Raw genomic sequence first — 23,610 nt, forward strand, 5'->3', positions numbered from 1 at the left:
TAATTTAATATTTGCACAGGCCTACAAGGAACCTCTAATAGCCCTCACTTGGGGAGTAGTGAGACATGGTGAAAACTTGACAATAGTGGCAGAACGATAATATGCATTGAAGCATAAATAAAGAAAAAGCAAAAACACAACACAATAACTACAGAAAGGCACTAGAATACAGACTACAAATGGCTGTTTTTTTAAGAAGGTCAATAAGTTTCTATAAAACTGATTTACTTATACAGCATATAGTAAAGTAAACCCAAAAGCTTCCTTTGAAGCATGAAATTGATATATGCTAATTGCCAATATTGGACTATGAAGGTGTTATTCTTTACTTAATTTTGCTTCATTCTCATCCTCTCTCAGAGATTTATTGCCATTAGTATTGATGTCCAGCCCAATAATGATTACATAACACGTGTGCCAACAGTGGATGCCCTGGTCGGGGAGCGGCGAGAAGGCATCAACGCAGCGGTCAGCCAGGATGTGGTGGAAGTGTTCAAGGGCAAGACCCCTGGCCAGCTTCAGGCCTTGTACCAGCAGATTGACCAGCGAATCCGTTCAAAGGAGGAAGGCCTGGATGTCCGTGAGTGTGGACACGTGCATGAGAAAATTTGAAGATTTCGTTTAATTATGTAAATATTGAAGAGAAAGAGTGAATCAATTTGGAATGCTCTGGTGACATCCTGTAGAACTTATGCCTTCATTAATTTAAGGATAAAAATTCACGCCATCTTCCCAAAGGGAACCCTGAAAAGATGTGAAGCAGCAGCATTGCGCTCGAGTGGCGTCAAGATTTGAATGGTGCTAACGTGGGTGCTGCGGTGAGCGCTGGAAGATTCATTTGAAGCAATGGCTGGCATAGGTCTTGCGATGGCTGGCGCATCAGGTTTATTGCATATGAACCGATGAGTCGGTGGTGTAGCGAGCGGCTGTAGCGACAGGTGTTGCGGGCGAATGGACAAGGCGGCAGCTGTGGGCGCTACAGCGAGCACGCTGCAGACGATAGGGAGAGTGACGTTAGCGCGCACTGTGAGGGGAGCCTGATGTGAACACGCAGCTGCAGCGTGACCTACTTGGCACTGCTCCAACACCTGTGGTGAGAAGAGCGCGTCGCGGCACGTTCGCACAGATTCACAGAAGAACAGCGTTACACAGACTAGTCAATGAGCTGCTTCGCATCTAATAGTTTAGTTATGTAAGTAGATAAAATAAAATTTGAACTTATCTTCCTTGAATTTCATGCTAGAGCACCAGTACTTAGATCTCCGTGGCATCAAATTAAAAATATTTCGTGTCTAGGCCACTACAGGCTAGTGATAGCTATTGACAAGCTTTGATTAGAAAAAGTCACAGAATCATTTTGTTATATAGACAGTATGCAAAATTTCTGGTAGATACTTGTGTCAGTAAGTTAAAGTGTACATTATCAACTTTCAGAAAGCTGGTTAAGCCTCTGCAGCTGCAAAAATTTTAAAATGGTTTTGCTTGAACCATTACAGCCTACTGGGAGACGCTTCTGTCCCGTTTAAAAGCCTACATGGCACGAGCGCGGCTACGTGAACGCCACCAAGAGAACCTGAGGCGTAAACTGTTTCAGCTGAAACAAGAGGTGAGCGCAAACCCGTAACAGAAAAAAAAAACAAAAAAACTTGCATTCGTACTAGAGCAGGCTGGATGTTGTGAAAATCAAGTTAAATTGGTGAAATTTGTGGTTGCAGCAAGGAGTGGAAAGTGAGCCGCTGTTTCCGTGTGTAAAGGCTGAGCCAGAGGAAGCCAAAACGGAGTCAGCCACTGAGCCACAGCCTAGTACGTCTGCTCAAGATAGCAGCCTACCGGTCAAGGAAGAGGAGCAAGAAGATTCTGTGGACACCGACGAAGAGCAGCTTGGAGAGGAGCCTGTGCCCGAGTAAGGAATTTGCACTGATCACCCAAAACCACAGAGAACACTAGTATTTCCCTGTGGACTGTTCTCAAGACAGATTGATAAAATTGATCAAGCTGTCCAGCTTGTTGAATTGAAATGGCCCCAGACGAAGGCCTCTTCCAGTGATCTACAATTCACCTTACCCTGAGAGAGCTAATTCCATTTTATCTCTCCAAACTTTTTAATTTCGTCACTTCATCCAACTCTCTGCCTTCCTCGATTGCATTTCCCATCCCTTAATAATTATTTTGCTGCTCCTACTGTCCACCTGTTGTCTGTTTTGCATGTCAACTCAGATTCATTTCTGTCACTTCATGTCAACTAGAATGTCCACTACCCCTGTTTGTTCCCCACCCAATCTGCTGTGCCCCAATTTCTTTAACTAGATTCCACTATTTACTGTTTTGGGGTGCACCCAAATGTAATGGGTGATGGGTATTGCAGCAAAAAGTATAGCTTGCCTCGTATTCTAACAAAATTACGAATATATGAAACCTGCATTGTTTATCGTCTCATAACAAAATTCTACGCCAAGTGGGCCATTACCCCCTTTGCACAGCTTTTGATTGCTGCTGGCGACGTGTCATTTGATATTTTTAATTTCTTGTGGGGCTCTGCAGCTTATGCAATCTGTGTGGATACTGTTACTGAGAACAGATAGCAACAGTAACACTCAAATGCAGCAGCATTGCTGCTGTGTTCAAGCAAGGCCACTAAATAGCAAACAGAACCCTCGTATATACTAGTAGTACTGTATTTACTCACATGATAGGCACACTTTTTTTTTTTTCTAAAAAATCTAGCGCCAAGTTCTGGGTGCGACTATTATGCAAGGTAAAGTTTTAAAAAATCTTATATCGGACTACAGCATGGATTGCTGATAATGTAAGTCACCGAAGTCATGATATCCTCACTTCAGTCGAAACAACCTTCTTCATAGCCTACACTAGCACAAAACATGTTGAGCGTGTAGCCTGGCGTGTCTGAGAATTGATGCATTCAATGCAATGTGCTTACAAGCATTCAGATTTTCAAAAATTAACATCGGGAGACTCGCATTGCCAAACGAATTAATGTGAAAAAAAAAAACTATAAAAAGAAAGTGCCAACGCGGACATTCGCCGATTATGTTTCAGGCCACCTTGTTTATGCACATTATCACGAATGAAATTTGGTGCACTGAACAGTAGCGAATGTTCATTTTATGGCCTTGCACCCCATTTCCCAAGACATTGCAATTGAATGTCAAACCACTATTCGTGTGTTACAAGCTCCGCCCATGCCCTCTTTCCTTGAGGTAGAGCCTCCGCAAAGAGTTTTGCCGATTCCGTACAAAACTGCAGCTTTGATCACACACGACTGCTACAATGAAGATCGGGCATTGAAAAAATTGTACTCAAGCACTGATCAAAGAGTAGCACGCATGATGCAATGTTTAGGTTTGCTGTAGGGAAATCAACGGCGACAAAAATCCGTCGAGCTTGTGCAAGCCCGTGTTGTGGCAGCAAAGGTGAAAGCTCGCGTCAGAAAGCCGGAAAGCTCTGCAGACGAGGTAGCAAACGCAATAACAACGACGCTTTTTTGGACAGGAAACTCAAAGTGCTCTTGACGAGGTCGCGACCGCACGTTCCAAGCAAAGTGCGCGCTGCCAGCGCCGGTGCAAAGGTTTCTTCAACAACCAGGCAACCACCCTTCTTCCTCACTCAGCAAGCCCGCGCAGCGCTGCCACAGTATTTTTAAGTAAGAGGGAGTTGAATTGCAATCGTGCAAACATGGTACAAAATTACTATTGATCACGACCAAGCGACGAAAGAAAAATACACCCTGATTTCTCACGATCTAACGAGTGCGCCTATTATGTGAATAATTACCGTACTTTCAAACACTCCGAGGACTCTTGTAGTACAGCTTCAAGATTTCTGTTGTGTCGCTTGTCAGGTTAGCATATATTTGTGAAAAGTTTTTGCAAATTTGGGATCTCACAGATTAGTAGCTTCATACGGTTAGCGGAAGAAGTTTACGAATTTGTAGCGCGGGGCAGAGCGGTAAAAAACTGCTCTATCACCTATTGGGACGCAACAAAGTCCCCAGGTCACCGGCGGTGGACTCTGCGATTAGCAACAGTGCTTTTAAACAGTGTGCTATTGTCGGATCTAATAATTGCAGAGGCCGCGGCTGCGACCAGTAGCTCTAACACCATGCCGCGCCACACTAGGAGGCGCAGCAGTGCAGTTTTTTGCCTCACCGCCTCACACTGCAGGTCCTGCAAACTTTTGCGGCCAACAGTACTACAATATTTTAGTTTATACCATCCTTTAAGGTACAGACAGGGACACGTGACGGCCTGTTTCTTTAGTGCGACTTACCTTGTAAAGTGATGGCACATACCCATTAGTCTGAATCTTCAGCAGCTGTTCAGTGGCATGATGATAGAACTTGTCTAGAGATAAAAGGCCTTTTCTCACATTGCTATAGGAACCCGCATTGCATCGAGATTCAAAAATAAGGAATAGTGACGTCGACTAGCATAAGTTGATCGCAGGCCAAGAAAGCAGAGCACCAGAGTTTTATGCACACCTGCATGTCATTGAACTTGAATTTTCTACGAAGCATTGGTTGCTACAGCAATGGGAGATAAAATATTTTTGGTGCGAATTTGTGTCATTCTCCTATAGAAAGCCGCTGTCGTTGGTTGACCTGTGGTTTATTAAGGTTTGTCATTATTCAGTTGTGGTTGACTGGTGCTTGGTTATCTGGCTGATTATACCTCGTGAGTGTCCTCACCTAAAAACAACATACATCTCACAATGCGCTCCATGCATACAAAGTGTAGACAGTCATAGAGCTGAAATTAGGCTGAAATTTCTGTCATAGAGATAGCTACGTTTCAATGTGGCCTTCTCTCTGCAGGGACCCACTGGTTAAATGGGAAGAAGAGTATCGAGCAGGAGGCTACAGCCCTCGGCTGCTGCAGCCAGATGAAATCGAGCCAGGCACACTGCTGGTTGATGGGGACGAGGATGAACAGCGCCTGGAGTTCGCCCGACAACAGATGCTGGGCACCGGGCGCATCCAGGTAAGTTAGTGGTTCTCAACTAGGTATCCCGCTCCAACACTATTTCAGCATGGTCAGAAAATGCTGCGAATTAGTAGTTGAGGCTCCTGAGAACACCTGAGCCAAACATTATAGCACAGTATGTGATCTGCAGAGTCTACAATAAATTTTCAACGTCTGCAAAAAAAAGGGCTTCCTCTTATGCAAATAGTCGTATGCAAGTGATGCCATATTCTCAAATGACCGCATCATATGCCCAAACCTACAGCTTATTTGAGCATCATTGGTGGCATAGTTACTGTGCCCGCCCCTGAAAGGTCGCCTTGAGCCCACACACGCACATGCGATCACATTGAATGCAAGCTGCGTATTATAAAAAAATAAGTGCTCAAAGTCATGATGCACGCATAATGTAGGTAGCTTCTTTTCCCTTGTGCCATCCCTCCCTGCTTAGCTTCTAGCACACTCGTTGGGGCGACACGAGGAGAAAGCGCTTACAATGTGCGACAAATTACTGACTCATTGGGAAAAGCCAGACGAGTCGTCGGCTTTTTCGCCATGGTCTTTGCGTTCTGCGTCGTAAATTTCAAATGCTCAATGCGAGAGAATTGTAATTACTTCCAGGCTTTGCTGGTGTCAGTGGTGCTCATCACGAAGTGCACACTTGTAATTGGCAGTTGGCACTCATTTAAACAGGTTTCGTGGCAGCACCGAACATATTCACAAGATCCTGGGCACACACCAATATGCGTGGTATGTGTACTGGAAAGTATTAGAAAGCTATTTTGGTCATGGCTGTGGCGATCACACCTCTTAAATGAAAGCCTAAAAACTTCGAATAGTCCCATTCCTGTGTGAATCAAATCAAATAGTAAGCGCTATTAAAAAATATCCAAGAGTCTGAAATTTCTCACACCCCTACTAATAATAAATGAATAAAAAGCGTGTGTGCATGCATATATGATTACAGATCTGTTGTGAGTGATAAAACTACACTATAACACGAGCACCTTCCCTTCACGTCTTACAGAATCTTGGTGTGACCGAGGCTGAGCAAGAGTTCGAACAGGAAGCTCGCCGAGGTATGAACGCAGATGAGGCCTCGTTCAGCGTCGAGTCACCTCTTCAGGACAAGACATATTTGTGGTCAGACAAGTACCGGCCACGCAAGCCCCGCTACTTCAACCGGGTTCACACGGTCAGTGTTCTAATTGTCCATGTCAAGTGCAAAATCTCTCAGTTATCTGCTGCTTTGAAACATGCTGCAAGCATCACGCAGCTTTTGTAGAAGCCACTATATATATGTGTTCGAAATTCGCTGTTTGTCACATCTAACCCCATAGCTTTTTCTAGAGGTGTGTCAATACAGAAATTTTTGGGCGTGAAGTGACTTGGAATATTGAAGATTGAGAGTGAATCGAATATTTGTAAAATATTTTTTAATACATTGAGGCGAAATTGCAGAAAAAAAGAGTTGAAGAGGATTTCAAAGCATAACAGGGAAGTGTATTTTTTGGCTATGTTGATGGAGCACTGACAGGGTGATATTTCACATTGTTTTATCGATATATCAGGCAACGCAGAGGGCGAATTGTATTAGTACATGGTTTGTTGCAACCAAAGTGTTGCCGACAACACTTTACACTTGAAAGGCAAAGATGCTATTTTCTCAGCCTCTTCTTCTTTTTCAACTTCTGTGGATGCTCAATCGATGCGGCGGATAAGGGTGTGCTCCCTTCCAGTCCGGAGTTTAAAATCTGCCTTGCAAGACCTCAGCATAAATGTAGACATCAACATCTGAAATTTTGAATGCTGAAAATTTTCGGCCTCCAATATTTTGGAATTTCTGCACAAATTTTAGGTTCAAAACAAACTAATTGGGACTCCTTGGCCCATTTTTAAATTTCCATCGTTTTCTTGAGTTAATTCATTTGCGACTTTAGAAGAGCTTGAAAGGCAGCTTTTTAGCACGACGAAAATGCAATGGGGTGAAGCATACTGAAAATTTGAAGGGGCTGTTACATTAATGCTGACTGCATTTAACTTCGAAATATTCCAATAGTAAAATTCTGGTGTGCATCTAAGCAAATAGGAAAGACTATTAGAAAAATATTCGGAACTTCACTAGAATAGATGAATTTTGATAGCTACAAACAGTGTAAAATTTTGTGAATAAATAGCATGTGGTGCTGTCACTCTGTGTTGAAGCATTCAACCTAAACTGCCTGGACAGTCATACATAGTGTAAAAAAAAAGGCATCAATATTTTGGTGACTTCACAGCTTCATAGCAAAGCAAAAATGTAAAGGAAGCTCTTGCAATAGTGTCACTAGGAGACTCCTGGATATCAATGAGCAACAGCAAACAAAATGAAGATCCAAAGTCTCAATCGTTCAATCAGGTTGGCCTCACTGTTGCATCAGTGTTGTGGTATGAACCATCAAACTGTTTTTGATATCACAGCTAAAGCTCTTTTGCTTTAATCAAAGTAAAGCTGTAAAGGGTTACAGTTTTATTCTCGTCTGGGAAAGCTGTGTAATTTAACATGCAAATTGTTATCACTAGTGGACAGATGTAATGTTTTTATTTCCGAGAATTTCTCATCAAATCTTACATGGCCAACAGTTCAGCAATCTGTGGCATTGCTACCAACGGCACTTGTATGCACTTTTTATATCTGGACAGATGTTTTCCAGTTGCACTCGCTTCTTTTTTTGGAACATTGTCACTAATCTTCATGTCTTCTTTGCTGCCAGGGCTTCGAGTGGAACAAGTATAATCAGACCCATTATGACATGGACAACCCGCCCCCAAAGATAGTTCAGGGATACAAGTTCAATGTAAGGCTGCTCGTTGTCTTATAGTTGTACCAAGTAGAGATTTAAGCATGTGTTTAATACTAGCAATATGTGCAAAATTTTGCTCAGCTGTTTCCAAGCATCAGTAAAAAGAAAAGTAATGTAAAGTGGATATCTAGGTATGTACGTAAAACGTGTTACAAAGAGTGAATGGTTATCAAAGTAAGCACCAGTCTTTCTGTAAATGCCATAACCTCGAAGTTGGGGTAGGCTGCCTACTGTTCAATCAGATTTAAATTTATGGCAATTTCTTTTTTCTTAATTTGCTTGAGCCTCTTTTCTTTCTCACAAGTCCTGCTGGAAAATCTGTATCCCATCCCAGAGTTGTTGAAGTTATGCTGTGCAACATCGGCAGTCCTTTTGCTTTTTGTCTGAGCTTTGACTTTTGTTTTTTTATAGCTAGTAGATACGAAACAGTGCACAATGAAATGGGAACTGAAAAAGAAATAGAAGTGAGCGCTTGTGTTGTGTCCATCTTTTTCTCAGTCAGTCCCCATTTTTTCGTGTGCTGTTTTGCACCTACCAGCTATGAATTGTTAACAACTTGCCCAGTTTTCCAATCTTACTTCTGTTGTTTGTTTCGCTATGCTCCTTGCAGTGTGTATTGACCCACACATTAGTGAAGAGCATTCCTAATAATTAGATATTATCGCATTTAGCATGTAACGCTGTTTATAGCTCTTGCCTTTTTTTTCGTCATTTTTCTATGCACACCATCTTCTCTTTTACAGATTTTCTACCCTGACTTGATTGACAAGAACGAGACGCCGGAATATTTTTTGGTAAGCGCTTTCCCAGGTTCAGTAGCAAACTTGTTTGTAATTTAGTATACTAAACAGGCCGAAACCTCAAACACGGTGTTTACCAAATTTTTCTGGTAGAAAACAATATCACCTGTGCATGGAATAAAAAAGCATTACAACTAAATCTTGGTAGAACGAAATGGATAAATTCCCGGAACAATTCGTTATAGAAAGGATTTTTTTATATGCAGGTTCGGTTAATATTGCGATAGAAATTATATGGACACTCTCGGTGGGTTTTTGCCATCGCTGCCATGTTCCCTAACAAGGCCAAATTGATAACATGCCCCCGCGCATCGTAACTTTCTCGAGTGGGTAAAAGCGTCTGAACACTGCTGAAGCAGAGACCAAATAAGTCGGCCCATCCCTATCGCCTGCAAAGTGCAGAAGATAACATCTCCCGCATGTTAGAATTGCCGTCGAATGCTCAAACAGAAAGTAAACCACTCGTCTTGAACAACCATGAAACAATGCAGTGGTGGGGGGAATCGCTTGAGTAGAAATAATGAACATGGATTTTAAAGGTGGTCGCGATCGCTGGCGCGCTTGCTGTTTCAGCGAGTATCAGTGCGGTTGCAACGCGAATGGACTGCGTGAAAAGAGCAGTTCTCCCTGGAGCGGCCATATTTGCTCACACCAGCGTTCTGTAGAAGTTCTGCGATATCGGATCCAAAAGAGTTGGCGGCCAACTTTACTTCTTATAACATTACAATCTTTTGTATAGCGTTCATTGCATTGCATTCAACGTGCCGTCGTGTTGCCAGAACTGATCTACTAATCGCGAAAGCTACCACCCTGTGAACTCGCGGCCCGGCGCAAGACAGAAGGGCGTGACGAGTCGACATTCGTTGTCGCCGTGGTCTCGGAGACTTTCCATCAGTGCCTAATCTGACATCACCTCGGTGGTGACAACAGAGTTGTTTAAAATTAAGAAAAACAAAGTCTCAGTTTCGCCGCAAGGGCGAAGCAATAAATGTGATAGCAACAACTTGGAATGTAACGCTGAGAACGGCAAGCAGATTGAAACATGCAGCGTGCTGCTCACGCACAAATAAACACGAAAACAACACATAGAGGATGAGAGCAAACTAACAACGTTTACAGCTCGACTTTTAACGCACTGTTTAAACGAAAACGAGGCACGAAACGTAATCACAACTATAGATACGAGTGCGAACTAACATGTGTGCCAGTTGTTACTTCACTGCATTTGAAAAGCCCACTCTTTTTCAAATACGGTGCCTGTCCAGCGGGCGAAGTGATCTTTGTGTGCCTGGCAACTAAATGCAAGCGTACCGGTCAAAGTCGAAGGCGCGCGATTCTCCCCGCCGAAGGGTAAGCGTGCGGGCACAAGCATCTACACCCTTCTCCCCCCATTTGCAGTGCAAAGTACGCGTATGAGATAAGCGCGCGTCGGCGCCGAGGAAGCTCCTTGGTCTTAGTTTTTAGTTTTCATATATATATATATAGATACGTGTACATATATGGTGAATAACGGCGGCGATGGCAGAAAACCGGACAGCCAAGACTCATCATATAGGTAATTGCTATCGCATTAAAAAAAAACCTAACCTGAACATCACCCGAGGCCACACCATGCGCTCGCAGAGAAACAACACACGCACGCATGGCACCAAAAACGAAGAGCGATCGACACGTACGCAGACACCAATGCCGCAGAAAACTATCGGGTAAAGCGCCCTCCATATGCAGCACAGCCCCACATATGTGATGCTAACTAAAAGCTTGGCACTGTCAATGCACAAAAATAGTTTTCTTTCTTTTTTTTTTTTTTGTTTGGAGTGGGAAGGGGCACACTCGTGAATTCGCCTGCGTCGGCGAGAACGGTGGCAACGCCAGCTAGTGGGGTGCAAGCCTGCCTGCCCGCCTCGCACTCAACCGCGAGCGATAACGAGCGCTCGCTCTCGCCTGGTGTGTCGTTCGCGCTTTGGCTGGGCACCCGCGCGACATGCATGCTCGTACTAAACTGCCTAGATTCGGAGCGAATTCCTACATTGCAGTGATAGAAGTGCTGCTCCAATTTCTCCAAACTGCTTCAAAAGAGAAATGCTGCTCCATGCTGCTCCAAAGTGCAATATTTGCTAGTAACTGCTTCAAACCTGCTTTGTAAGGATGTTGGAAAACTAAAAAGAATCAAGTTGAACCATGGGACCATCCCATGGGCATAAGCGAAACCAAAAGCAGGCTGGGCTGTATACACTATCATCCTAGTATGCTACTCAATGGCATAAATCCAGAAAAATCTCAAGGGGTGACACATATCAGGCCATGGGGTCCAATTCATATTTGCAGTGAAGGTTGTACTTTTATTTGTATAAGAATTAAATTATGCTTTGAAATAAAGCTTTAAAATATGAGCCTGGGGTTCGAGCTCGAGGAATTGCATTGTTCTATTCTGTCTCTTTTTATTTTTTTCACATTTTTTCGATTTCCATAGTTCACACAGCTGAGGGGCATTCAACACAGGTATGCAGTAAAAGATAAAAAGCCTTTTAAACAGTTTATTGCACTATACTTAATTGTTAACTCAATTATATCACGCGCTGATGCTAAATGTCAAGTGGAACACTTGCAAGGGGTGTCCTCCCCAGCCTGAACACCAGAAAAGTCCGAACTCTCTTGACCCCCGCCTATGACTTACGCCAACTATACTGCTTGTATACTAGCTGCTTACTAGCATACGGCATGTATAATAATAAATATAAATATTTATTGGATGCTTAAGTAATGTTTTAGGCTTCAAAAGTCTTTAGGAACATGCATCTGCTCCGAAAACACCAATAGCAACCTATAAGCATTAGCCTTTTTTTCTGCTCTGAGGACACTTGAGCCTGCTCCAAAGCACCATTTTTGATGCCCCAGAATCTGCTCCAAAAAGCAAAATGTCGTTTCCATCACTGACATCGTCCCTGGGGAAAATTCGTTATATCAAGGTTGTCTCCCACTGTTACTTTGTTACATAGAGCTCGCAAATACAGGCGCTTCTATGGAGCAACAGCGGGGACTAGCAAAACTTCGTTATATCGAGAAATTTGTTATATGGAGGTTCATTATAAGCAGGTTTAACGGTACTAGAACTGTGCCATTTTTAAGGATATGCTACAAAGCAATTCTAAATTATTCAAAATTAGTAAAGCACTAAATATCTTAAGATAATTAAAAAAAGTTGAGGGAACAATTTTACTACAGCAGATGACTGCAAAATTAAACTGCTATTTTCTTGCATTCAGACCAGTTTGGTACAGAAAAACTAGTCGGAACTAGCTTTGCTTTTCTTCCAAACAAATTGTAGAAGCTTTACAGTTAATGCTTCACCAATCTTGACAGAGGTCGCCATAATTGATGACATCATAATAGGTCATTACAAGAACTTTGGGAAAGTTCAGCCAAAAGCCTTTCAATGTTGCCTCATTTCCGGTTCATCTGTCATTTTTGCAGTCTGGGAGAAACTACCCTAACAGTCGTTGCGCTTACTGTTGAAGCTTAAATATTAATCATTCTCAGATTTTTTATTATAATACATAGTAGTAATGATGTAACATCTGACAGAAAAACACCTTCGTTACATCTAGAGATGTGTGAATAGCAAAATTTTGAGTGCGAAGGGAATTCGATTTCTAAAGTTGAGTATGAATCAAATCGAATATTTTTCTAATGGTTGTCGAATATTTGTTTAACATTTTTTGAATACTTCGAAGTGAAATTGCCAAAAAATGGTTGCAAAGAAATTCCAAGTACATTCTTATCAAATAGGAACGTGGAAGTGTTTCTTCTGGCTAGGTTGGCGAAGTGCTGGAGGGGTGGTGTGACCTAGTTGTTTTATCAAAGATGAGGCAATGCAGAGACCCAATTGCTTTTATTTGCTTGATTTGGTGGAACCAAGCCAGTGTTGCAACACTTTACATGTAAAAGAAGAAGACACTACTTCCTTTACCTCCCCCCTCTAACTTCTTTGTAGGCCCAACTGATTTGGTGGATCAGGGCGTGCTCCCTTCGAATTTGGAGTTACTAATCTGCCTTGTAGACGTCGATGTATAAAAACATCTGAAATGTGGGTGCTGAAAATCTTCGTCTGATTTTCACAGACCTTCTGGTCTGAAATGGCATTAATTGAAGCCCCACCTCCGCCGCATAGGTTTGAACCCAACGCTTTCGCGAGTCAGTCAGTTTATAGCTGTAGTAGTGCTCTGAAGGCAGCTTCGCTGCAATATCAGACTGTGATGCAATGGAGCATATAAAAAAAAAAACTGAAAGGGTTATTTTGACGGCGCAGTATATCTCCATGTCTGAACCAGCGTTTTCTTTAGTCAGTGTATTTGCGACCACAGAGGAGTCTGAACAGCAGCTTCGCCGCAGTGTGAGAGTGTGACCGGGCGAATCACATAAAAAAACTGAAGGGGCTACTGTCAAGCGAACATTCACTGTATTTGTCTTCGGGAAGTTCGAATAATGAAATTCCAGTGCCAACTGAATCGAATAGCAAGCATTATTACAAAATATTGTAAATTATGAATATTCGCACACCCCTAGTTATAAGTATATGTAATATTCAGGAGCATAGCCAGATTTGTTTTAGGGGAAGGGCTCAAATACCCTTTATGTATGTTTGTGTGTTTGTATGCATGTGTAATGTATTATGTATGCATGCAAAATTGAAAATTATTGCTGTCCCCGTTGCCACTACCCCCCCCCCCTATAACTTTGTTGTGCACTGGTATCCGTGAGATATAGTTTCATATTTAGCTAGTCTTATTGAATACTAATTCCTTATATTTATGTTCAGCACAGTGTTCATCTGTGTTCTTCTTTAGTGTTCTCTCAAAGTAAGCATTATGAAGCGGAGAGCAACACACTGCACTGTCAGTTTGACAACTAAGTTGTATAATCAATAAGCAGTTATTTGTGTGTCAGACTAATCATGTTCGGTGACGTGCTTACATAAACCTGCCATCTGCATTGCCACTTTCAGACCCCCATCGAAGACAACAAAGACTTCTCCGTTCTACGGTTCCATGCAGGGCCTCCATACGAGGCAAGTCAAATATTATTTTGCCTGCCAGAATGCTTTCATGAGAAGAGGGCAGAGCTTGCGTGCATGTTTGTTTCCTCTGTAGAGTTTCATAACAGCACACTACAGGAAAATGTGGTACAACTGCCTATTCGAACTGCAACGCATGATGCTTCAGCCAGCGTGGAAATGACGGGTAATACACGGCTTCACTTGAGCTTCAATATTTTGGCTCTATTTGGCTTTGTGTGGCCTGCATCTGCTGTGTCACAAGACAAAGTTCAACAAGAAGTCAGAAGTTCCACTTCACCACATTGACCCTTTAGGCTGGTCTCTTCAAATAAGCTCACGAAGTTTTTACTACAGTCTCTTTTGCCCCTAACAAAAGCTAAAACACAACAAGAAACTAAGCCACATTCGAAGCCACATGCACAAAGACTAGCCAAATCCATATACTACCCATATTTCTCGTGGTGTTGAACAAATGCAGTGCCTCAGTTACCGGTTGTATATATTGTTGGAAACCTTACAGCTTGTTTCTCAAGTTGTTCTAAAAATCCGGAGACAGCTGCTGCATGCTGTCTGCATCACAATAGCTCACTGTAGGACCTTTCATTGAAGCAGAACTCTGTTTTGTACAAAAGGAAATATCTATCGTTCTTCTGAAAATATAGGTGCTGTGTAGACTAGATGTATTTCGTCAAACGTTTGCTATTGACAAGTGGGAGCAGTACAAATGTTGCAATTGCTACTACTGTTGAATGGTGAGAAAATTCTAATTTACTTACTGTATTGTTCCTTATTAGCACAATTCATTAGTGTCTCTGTCTCTTGCTTTTTGTCAGGATTTTTTCTCCCCATGTCACATAGCGATATAGTGTGTGCATATGCTGTTTTTGGTAAAGGTACTAATTGTGTGACATTATTTCTGACATGACAATGTGACTTTATCTATAATTATGTGACAAATCTTGTGTCATTATATGAATCTGACTGTTTCTCGTTTGTTCTGTCCTTTGCAGGACATAGCCTTCAAGATTGTCAACCGCGAATGGGAGTACTCGTACAAGCGTGGATTTCGTTGCCAATTTCACAACAACATATTTCAGTTGTGGTTTCACTTCAAGCGTTATCGTTACAGACGTTGACAGGCCACTGCATTGGGAACAATTGATTTTGTCTATAATATTGTATATATAAATATATTATTAATGATTGCCCCTCTCTTGCTGACTCGCTTAAATGCAACTCCACATTGAAAACGTTGAGAACAGCTTTTAGTTGCAATAAGGCAGAGATAGTAGTTGGTGTATAAGTGTAACATGATGCTGCTGCCATAGTGTGGAACTGATGTCATGATGAATGTTAAGAACAGCAGACATAGTGCGCTATAAAAGAAGAGGAAAATGAGGGATGCCGTGTGGCTCAAGGATCTTTGTTCTTTTTAGGCTGGAATAACTGGCAGCAATAAGATTTGCTGCTTGAAAATTTTCGGGTGTATTGTCCTTAAATGCGGTTCATCTAAAACGAGGTGTTCCGAATTTACAATGGAGACAACAAAACAGCCCACTTTTACCATTCAAAACTAAACTCTTCCTGCCATATTTATTTATTTATTTAGAATGCACTATATCAACGGATCAACAATATTTACAATCTGTATAGCACAGCAGTGAAGGACTGCTTGGAAATTTGTCAAGGGCATTTTCGCACACACCCTCCAAATGTGCGCAGCTGTAGTAATAAGAAGCTAAAAATCAAACATGCTAACTATCACAGCACAAGTTGCTTTCATAATTCAATGTGGCATTTGCTACACAAACAATGCTGTCAAAGAATTTGGTGGAACAGTAAAAGCTCCTTAATTTGGATTTGATGGGACTGAAAAAACTGTCCAAATTGATTCAATGCCAAATCATCTGAATGTAACAAAAAACAACAAACAAATGTCTATTACATCTATGCAATTCATTTACTTGAGGTACATGTAAATCTAGCAATTATTTCACATAAGACCAGTGCAAAAGTAGCAGTTTTCATAATTCTCTGACTTCCTTCACAGTATGGACGCAGCAAAACCCCGCGTCATAGTTCGAAACCTGTCTTTACCCATACCTTATTTATGATCAACCGGATACAAAGAGTTAAAATGGAACAAAAAAGCATAAAAGTGCTTACTGAGTTTTATCTATAGGGCAGCAATGTGCATGCTTTTAGGTGCTACTGAAGTTTTTCATGCTAAATGATACTGTCTAAATATGTGAACAGATGTTTCACTGCGTGCCTCTGTTGCTTGAGGCAGGTTAAAGGGCTCAAGACATAGTCATGTAATTAAGTTCTTCAGGTTAGCACATGCGTGCAATTTTCTCTCTCTCTTTCAGTCCCTTATTCCCTACCCCTCGCAGAGTAGGATGTCAGGGATTTGCACACGCTGGCTAAATTTTATGCTTCTCAATAAAGAGTTCTCTCGCTCTTTCTCAACAACACAAATGCGGATGGTGACCACACCTTTCTGCAAGTATACAGCCGTTTCAGCGCTCCGCAAACGTTATTTTCGTTCCTGTGCGTCGCATATTTGAGGCATTTCGCACTCGGCGTGCCCAAGGATCATCCGAAATAACCAGCTTGCAGCCAAATATGATGAAATTAATGCGATTTTGATACCATTAAAAATTCACATGCTAGCTGGGACAAGAGAACACGACTGAATATTGATTTTTCATAGTGGAGTGTAGAATTAATGAGCTTTTACTGTATACTTACATAGCATACTTGAACGACAACAGTAGATGCTCCACTTACATGGCATAGCTTTTACATGTAACTCAAGCTTGTGACATTAAATTGTGCTAGTGGTAGTGCAGCACATAACCCAAAATTGCATTGTGAAACAATAGAGGAACATAGCTACCAGGGAAGACTGGGTGAAGATTAGTTTTGAGAATAAGGTGTGTGTTTACTAACCAGATGACTCAAGGAGTAGGAGTTGCAGGAGTACTTATAGATAAGCCAGCAGCATTTTGCCAGAAAAGTTGGCTCATAGCAATTGCAGGTGTCAGTTATTGCAAAAGTGACACAGAGGCCTTCTCGAATTCTCATCAAACACTTTCATAAATCTCTTCACACCTCTCAATCAACCTGACTAGAGGAGTTGCATTAAAGGGCAGGAGATTGTGTTTCTGAGTCATCTTCTCTAACTTGATACGTGTCCTCACAAGAGTCGCCATGGTCAGGTCAAGACGAGCGGCTTGGCCAGAGGTGTCGTGACTGCCGACAGACAGTTCACTGTGGCACTTCACAAAATTATCCCAGTCAGAGAGCACCAGTTTGAGGTATCGCACAAAGTAAAGCAAGGCACAGGTTTCCTGGGACGTCAAAAAGTCTATCAGGGTGACGTGGTCATTTCCCAGTGAGATGAGGAACTTCACAAACATTCGGTGTGGATCTGCAATTGATGTGGTTGCTGTCCAGGTGGACGACCTGAAACGAAGGCAAATTAGATTAATGTTAATGTAAATCTTTTGTCAAGTTGATGTCCACTATAATGTCAAACAGCACAACAAAGGGCAAGGTCGAGAAAAGGCACAGACAAGCAAAAAAAATTTTATTTGTAAGTCTGCGCTTGTCTGTGCATATTTTTTGTTCTTTATTGTTCTTTTTAGCACTGTTTGACACTAAAATTAGATGGAACTTAAGAAGTAGTTCCTAAAACAAACGTTATTAAGTTAAATGCAGGGGCAACGCCAGGATTTTTTTATTGAGTGGGGAGGGTTACCCACGAAAAGCAAGTTCTTTCAGGGGGCAGGGAACTAGGGCACTGTGTTTTGAATATGTTAGCTGTTAAGGGGGCAAGCAGAAATCTTCAGGGGTTAACTTTTCCCAAAACAGTTAAATACAGCCAGACGTGTGTTAATCTACTCTACGTATCATATCTTTAGTAGCTTTGTTACTTTTCAGAAGCTTTGCTTGGGTGTATTGATTCAGCACAAACAATACACTCACTAAGGGCTAATCAAAAGAGAGAAGAGAAAAAGTGATGACGCATTTGAAACTCTAAGTTGCCACCATAATTTAGTCAGTAAACTTGGTAAACCACTTCATGGTTGCACAACAAACGGCTACAGTAAATGTAGCTGTTTGATGTAGCCATTTGCTTTCACATTAAAAAAGCTGCTCACTTGTGCAAGTGTAACAGCAGCTCGCTGAGGAGACACTCTATTAGTTGATCGTCTTGGTCGAGGAATAGCTGCATGAGACAGTCTGCATCAGGCATACTGGCCGCTGCCCCTGTTTTCAACCGAAGCCAAGCAAGACCAGCCTCCAAGGTTTTCGATAGGCCCTCTTGCATGCCTGCATTTAACAAAGGGCCAAAATGTCAAATCAAACCGTTTGGTCAATGCATTACAAAGTACACCTCTGAATTCATTTCGACTTCCTAAGGTTCTAAACCAGAGGTACCTAAACCTAAGTGCATAAGTTTTGTTTGTTCCTTGGCCCTGTTGAAGTGCAGCACATACTGCAGCCACAAATTGAACTTTCACAGAAAACTGAGAGCGTACAGAAAACATAAAAAGAGGGGCACACACGCACAAGTGTGTTAATAGCTGCAACTAGTACAACTGAATCTTGCGAGAGAACTAGCCAAGAGAGTAAAACGTGCACAAAGAAATTTTCCAAGTCTCAATCAAACCTTTTTTTAATCTATGAGTGTGCTTTCTTGCTCTGCATATTCGCCGAACTAATAACGGAACTTGCTACCTATTGTGCTTCAAGTGGAGAGGCGGTCCTAGTTGCATGCACAGGTTGGCAAACTCACTCATCAGTCTAGTCACTCAGACTCAGATCGAGCCACGAGTCTGAGTCTACTATCAGCCTTGCCTGGATGCACGTATACTTTCATCTACTATTCACACATATTCTGAAGCAGTATCATTCACACACCCTTTAAATAATAATTGATCAGAGGCGTATAATATGTAAGGGGTGCTTTAACTCCCCCTGGGCTACTCTACCAGGCAAGTGCTTGATATAAATATATATAAATATATCTTTTCTTGTGATCTCCATGAATAAAAATGTTCTTACTGGTTTTCAACCACTCGGGTACTATATCAAAGGCTCCAAGAAGAGCACCGATTATGCGAGATAGTGGTGCTAAAAAGCATTGGTACGACGGACAAAGCAGCTGGTTCTAGGCTCATAAGTTGACTCACTCGAACTCGCTCTAACTCGGATTGAGCAGTGAGTCTAAGTTTGAGTGAGTCAGGGAGAAGAAAATTTCGGTAAGTCTGAGTGCGAGTCCGGCTCAGGAAAATTTTGGTGAGCCTGAGTCCGAGTGAATCAAAAGCGGAATATATATTTCATTATTGAGCCTGAGTGAGCTCGAGTTTTCGTCGACCTATGCTTGCGTGTGCTGGGCCTGTAATGCATGACTATATGTGAAAAGAGCTGTGGCTACACTTTCCACGTCATTGCACTAGCAAGCTGTGCTTGAACTTGCTATTTGCAGTAGTGACCAACCGCAATCAGTTGGGCAAACTGTACGGCCAGATTTTCAATTATGACAACGGTCTATTGTAGTAGGTGAATTGGCAAAAGCAAGTATTCAGTAAAATTCGGAACTAACCTTGCATCAGACATGCTGCAGATGACTTCAAAATGACGAGCATTGCCAATCGAACCACCCTGCCGTCTCCTTGAGAGAGATCCAGGTCTTGCCTGAGAAAAAACCAAAATGTTGCAGAAAAATGTATTTAGAAAAAGACACTGATTCATATTGCCTATATGCACTATCGCTGTACATAAGTTGGCTGCCTTAACTTGAATCTACACAGAAGAAAAGCTCACTCTGGGTACTTGCGGCTAGGCTCCCTGCTAGTTCCTGCAAAGCCACAAAATCCATTTCGACAGTGTAGCTGGTCAAGCCAGCCACCCTGAACAGCCTCAATCACTTGCTGTCCGATTAGAGGAACCCATGGTGGAACTTTGGAAAATTTGGCTTCTTCAATGACGGGCTGCAGACCCTGAAAAGCAGTTTGGTAATATATCAAGTCATCAAGGTGCAGTTCTGCCACTGGCTTGATTGCAGAAAACTTTGTTGGACTGGTAAACAGGCAACTATGCTTGTGCACTTAAGACATAAGGACACAGCAGACACGAACAAGTATGAATGAAATTGCCCAGCAGGAAGTTCTATTGAACTTTGTTTGACTTTATCATTTATAAGTGTAAGCTAATTAGATGCCACATTATGATTCTAAACATTGCTATATAGCACACAGTAAAAATGCTGATATAACAAATTAATACAGGATGCTTTCAGGGACAACGATCAAGGGACACGAAGCAACACAGCAGACACGGACAAGTATGAATGAAATCGCCCAGCAGGAAGTTCTATTGAACTTTGTTTGACTTTATCGTTTATAAGTGTAAGCTAATTAGATGCCACATTATGATTCTAAACATTGCTATATAGCACACAGTAAAAATGCTGATATAACAAATTAATACAGGATGCTTTCAGGGACAACGATCAAGGGACACGAAGCAACTTACATGCTATGACACCAGCCTCACTGGCCATCTGTAGACATCATGTCTGTGCGCTAGGCTCATTTCACACCTCTTTCTATCCACTCTGCTATAACACCTTCATGTAAAGGAGGAAGTGAAGACTAATCTAAATGAACTTCCAATCGTCACTAATTTTACTGCAACAGCAATTAAGGCTTAAAGCTGGGTTTCTGCTTTCTGTAACAGCATATTATCATCATCAAACCACTTCATAATGTTCATAAGAAAAATGTAACTTTTCCCACCACTATTACCATCTTAGGAATGCAACCACATGTCCTTATCTGCACAATAACATGAAGTTAAGAGCTGGAAGCACTAATCTCTGCACTATTACATAATTATTTGAAAATTAGCGTGTGGTGAAACTCTCTGAAAGCCTGTTACACTAAAATGATTTAAAAGCTGGCAGAATCGTTGAAGAATCTTTCCTTGTCTGTGGTGTTTATGCACATATTGGAGACCCCAGGTTGTGTTTCCGTTCCATTGAAGTCGCTGGCAATGTTCAGTTGCAGAGAGTCAATGAACAAATTAGTTACACATCACAGAAGTGGGCAGCATGAGAGAAAGCACAAATGACACAGCTGACCTGGTCTTCCTTACTTTGTCAAGTATTTCCAGTACTGTTCTTGCCACAAGTGGATCCTTTCCAGCAGACCATTTAACAAAATACTGAGGTAGCAAGCCACCTAACACATCCATAGTGGCATGATTCTGCACCAGTTTCAGCCATAGGCATAGTGCGTGGTACAACGTGTAGTGTGGTGCTTCATTCTGAAGGCATGGGAACATGCTATGCAGGCACTTCTCAGCAGCAGACGAGATGCTGGATGAGATATCTGAAATTGCAGTACGAGCTGTTAATAAATGTTGTCACATTAGTGGCATCAGTTGTTACATTACTGGAGGAACTGATGCCCCGCCGCATTTACAAAGAATTTGTCCCATGTTTACATATCCATATACAGTCTCGTTTAATGAACCTGTAGTGCTCCTCTTGCTCAGATACCAGCAGTACCATAGAAGGACTGAGGTGCTTATCTTTTCATGGGTGACCACAGAAGCCAGGGTACTGCAGCATCACCTTTGAACTGCATTAAATTTCCTGCTTCTCTGCTATATCTTTGTCTTGTGAAGGAGTATCGATATGGTTATAATTACTTAATACTTTGGATGAGAACAGTAAGGTCACTTTTTGAATAAGCAAAAATGTAGTAACTTTAACTATAGCAGATCTTGCGTCTTCAATAGTTCGTTGACGTCCGCTATAGGCCAGCTAGTCACAATGGCCTGCTAATCACAATGGTTCAAGAGGCACACAGCGTGATTGTGTGTGCTGCTTCAATCATAATACTTTAAAATAAATTTAACATGCAGACTTGTGAATGAATACACACAATACCATTCAGATTGGCGGCTTGCATGGTATTCGCCACAAGTGCAGTGCAGCTTGTTTCTGTTGTTTCTTCTGGATGAGTGCTTCTCGTGTCTGCTGTCAATAGGAACGTGATGAGCTGGCAGAAGCGAGTTTTTTCATTAACTGGAAGAGTTCCCAGAATGCAAAGGCGTTTGTTTAGTGCACAAAACAGAGCCTCCTGTAGATCCTTGCTGCATCTTGCCAACGAGTTGAGTGTGAGCAAGCAACAGTGGGCGACAAACTTGTCTGGAGACAGCATCTGCAGACTTAACTGCATGACAGAAATAGAGTAATGTTATTTGATGGCTGCCAGTGTTCTGTTTTCGAAATGTGTCAGAACTGACCATGTTTAATTTATACTTAGCTATATGTTTTGACAATATATGCTTAGAGAGAACGAGAGTGAACATGTGTCATATCAAGAAAAGGCATTGGTCGTATACATGCTTAGCAGACGCGTACGCGAGTTGCGACATGCTCCTCCTATTTCTGTGAATATTCAAGGTCGGGTCACACTCGCTTTTTAATTTATGATTTGGCAGTTTATGTGCGAATTTCCATGAAAAGTTAAGCGTAACAAAAACAAGAAACTCGGATATAGGTGACTGCATTGCCAACCTGCGCATCTCTTTCCTAGAGGGCACGAAAGAGAATCCTTACCAGGCTTCCCACGGTTTCCTTTTGCACAAGAGCAACTAACGCATCCTGGATTATCGGACATATTGCTTTCGTTTGCGAGGCCTCCCGTGCGGCTTCGGAAATCGCGTACAAGACAGTCAACCCAAGCAGAGTATCTTCCTGCGGCAGCTCGCCTCCTGCGAAGACGTTGACGGTGTAGGAGCGCAACGTAAGTACGACATCTTTCATTTTGGATGCATATATGAAAGCGCTTGAATCCATGAATCCTACCTAATAAGTTGACAAATTCATGGTCCACCAATAGATGTAGTTCTTGCTTTATTTCACAGGCGCATCCTAGTAGTAGACGTTCGTGCGCGCTTTGGAACCGCACGGCCATGTCAGTTCGCATCGCTTAGCGACATTTTCCGGGGTTGTTATAGGGACATTCAGTGCTATGTCATCGACGCTTCATTCAGTGGCAGCTCTGGAAGATTTACCACTGTTCAAATAACTTTACGAAACATTCACTCTTTGTCGGCTTCGAGCACTTTGATTTCGTCTGCTTAAACTTGAAAAAACACAGACGCGGCCATAAGTGTTTTGCGTAGTTGCCAGGTGACTTCTTCAGTTACGCTTTACGCAATTTTTTTTTGTGTGATGTTGTTGTTGCAACAGGTAGTTATGACCACATCGTGGCTATGACCCACTTATAACGGCTGGAAACCTTGCTTGCGCGATTGCGCGACGGTTATTTATCGAGAGAAGTTTTTAGAGCAGCTAGGCTGTGGTCACGTGGCCATGGCTCAGGCTCAGTTTCGGTTTCAAAGAGCACGGAGTGTTTGCGTGGACGAGCGGGCGCCGCACTCATCAAAGCAGCACACGCAAAGCCGCAGGCACGGTGGAGGAAATCGCAGGTAGCGCAAGCGCAAGGCGCGTGCCAGCGTCCAGCCAACGCAAACTAGTGACGTAGGTTTGTTTACATTGTCCCTGCGTTGATGTCGGCGTCGCGAGGGGCTTCTCATCTCGCTCAGTCACGCGGCATGCACTTTAAAATTGATTTTATGTTCTAGACTCTACAAAAAATCGAGTATTTGGGGAGCATTTCTGCCGCACAACAATAATAATCTACCTTGCGTACTTTACTCGCGTTATCACTACGGTTCCGGTATTTCGTGGTCACGATCGGCGCGTGCTTCCTGTCAGGAAAGGGGCCAGCGCAGGATTTTCAATAATAAAGGGAACGCGAGCACTTCAGATGACGATTATTGTTGTGTAGCAAAACTACTCCCCAAATATACCATTATTCTATATGTGTAGGCTATATTCGCCC

The 23,610-nt window shown here is 42.3% G+C and overlaps 2 protein-coding genes across 2 annotated transcripts in view; one reads left to right on the top strand and one right to left on the bottom strand.

Annotated features, from left to right (window-relative positions):
• cactin (cactin, spliceosome C complex subunit) overlaps nucleotides 1–14,882 on the top strand; it is a 29,282-nt gene extending 14,400 nt beyond the window's left edge. The window contains exons 11-19 of the mRNA XM_037433298.2: nucleotides 425–580; nucleotides 1,497–1,606; nucleotides 1,716–1,903; nucleotides 4,832–4,997; nucleotides 6,007–6,174; nucleotides 7,733–7,816; nucleotides 8,566–8,616; nucleotides 13,628–13,690; nucleotides 14,689–14,882. Coding sequence (XP_037289195.2) covers nucleotides 425–580; nucleotides 1,497–1,606; nucleotides 1,716–1,903; nucleotides 4,832–4,997; nucleotides 6,007–6,174; nucleotides 7,733–7,816; nucleotides 8,566–8,616; nucleotides 13,628–13,690; nucleotides 14,689–14,814 — 1,112 coding nt within the window. The 3' untranslated portion in view covers nucleotides 14,815–14,882. The remainder of the gene's footprint in view (nucleotides 1–424; nucleotides 581–1,496; nucleotides 1,607–1,715; nucleotides 1,904–4,831; nucleotides 4,998–6,006; nucleotides 6,175–7,732; nucleotides 7,817–8,565; nucleotides 8,617–13,627; nucleotides 13,691–14,688) is intronic.
• A 1,495-nt stretch (nucleotides 14,883–16,377) lies between these two features.
• On the bottom strand, nucleotides 16,378–22,826 carry lin (protein lines homolog). Its single transcript, XM_037433291.2, has 8 exons — nucleotides 22,569–22,826; nucleotides 22,320–22,474; nucleotides 21,645–21,930; nucleotides 20,846–21,081; nucleotides 19,514–19,689; nucleotides 19,293–19,384; nucleotides 17,845–18,016; nucleotides 16,378–17,146 (listed from the first exon to the last, which is right to left on the bottom strand). Exons 1-8 carry the CDS (start codon nucleotides 22,687–22,689, stop codon nucleotides 16,765–16,767), a joined length of 1,620 nt encoding a protein of 539 aa, XP_037289188.2. The 5' UTR covers nucleotides 22,690–22,826; the 3' UTR covers nucleotides 16,378–16,764.
• Nucleotides 22,827–23,610: the final 784 nt, after the last annotated feature.

The sequence above is a fragment of the Rhipicephalus microplus genome, chromosome 3 (genome assembly GCF_043290135.1).
Source record: "Rhipicephalus microplus isolate Deutch F79 chromosome 3, USDA_Rmic, whole genome shotgun sequence".
Taxonomy (NCBI): Eukaryota; Metazoa; Arthropoda; class Arachnida; order Ixodida; family Ixodidae; genus Rhipicephalus; species Rhipicephalus microplus.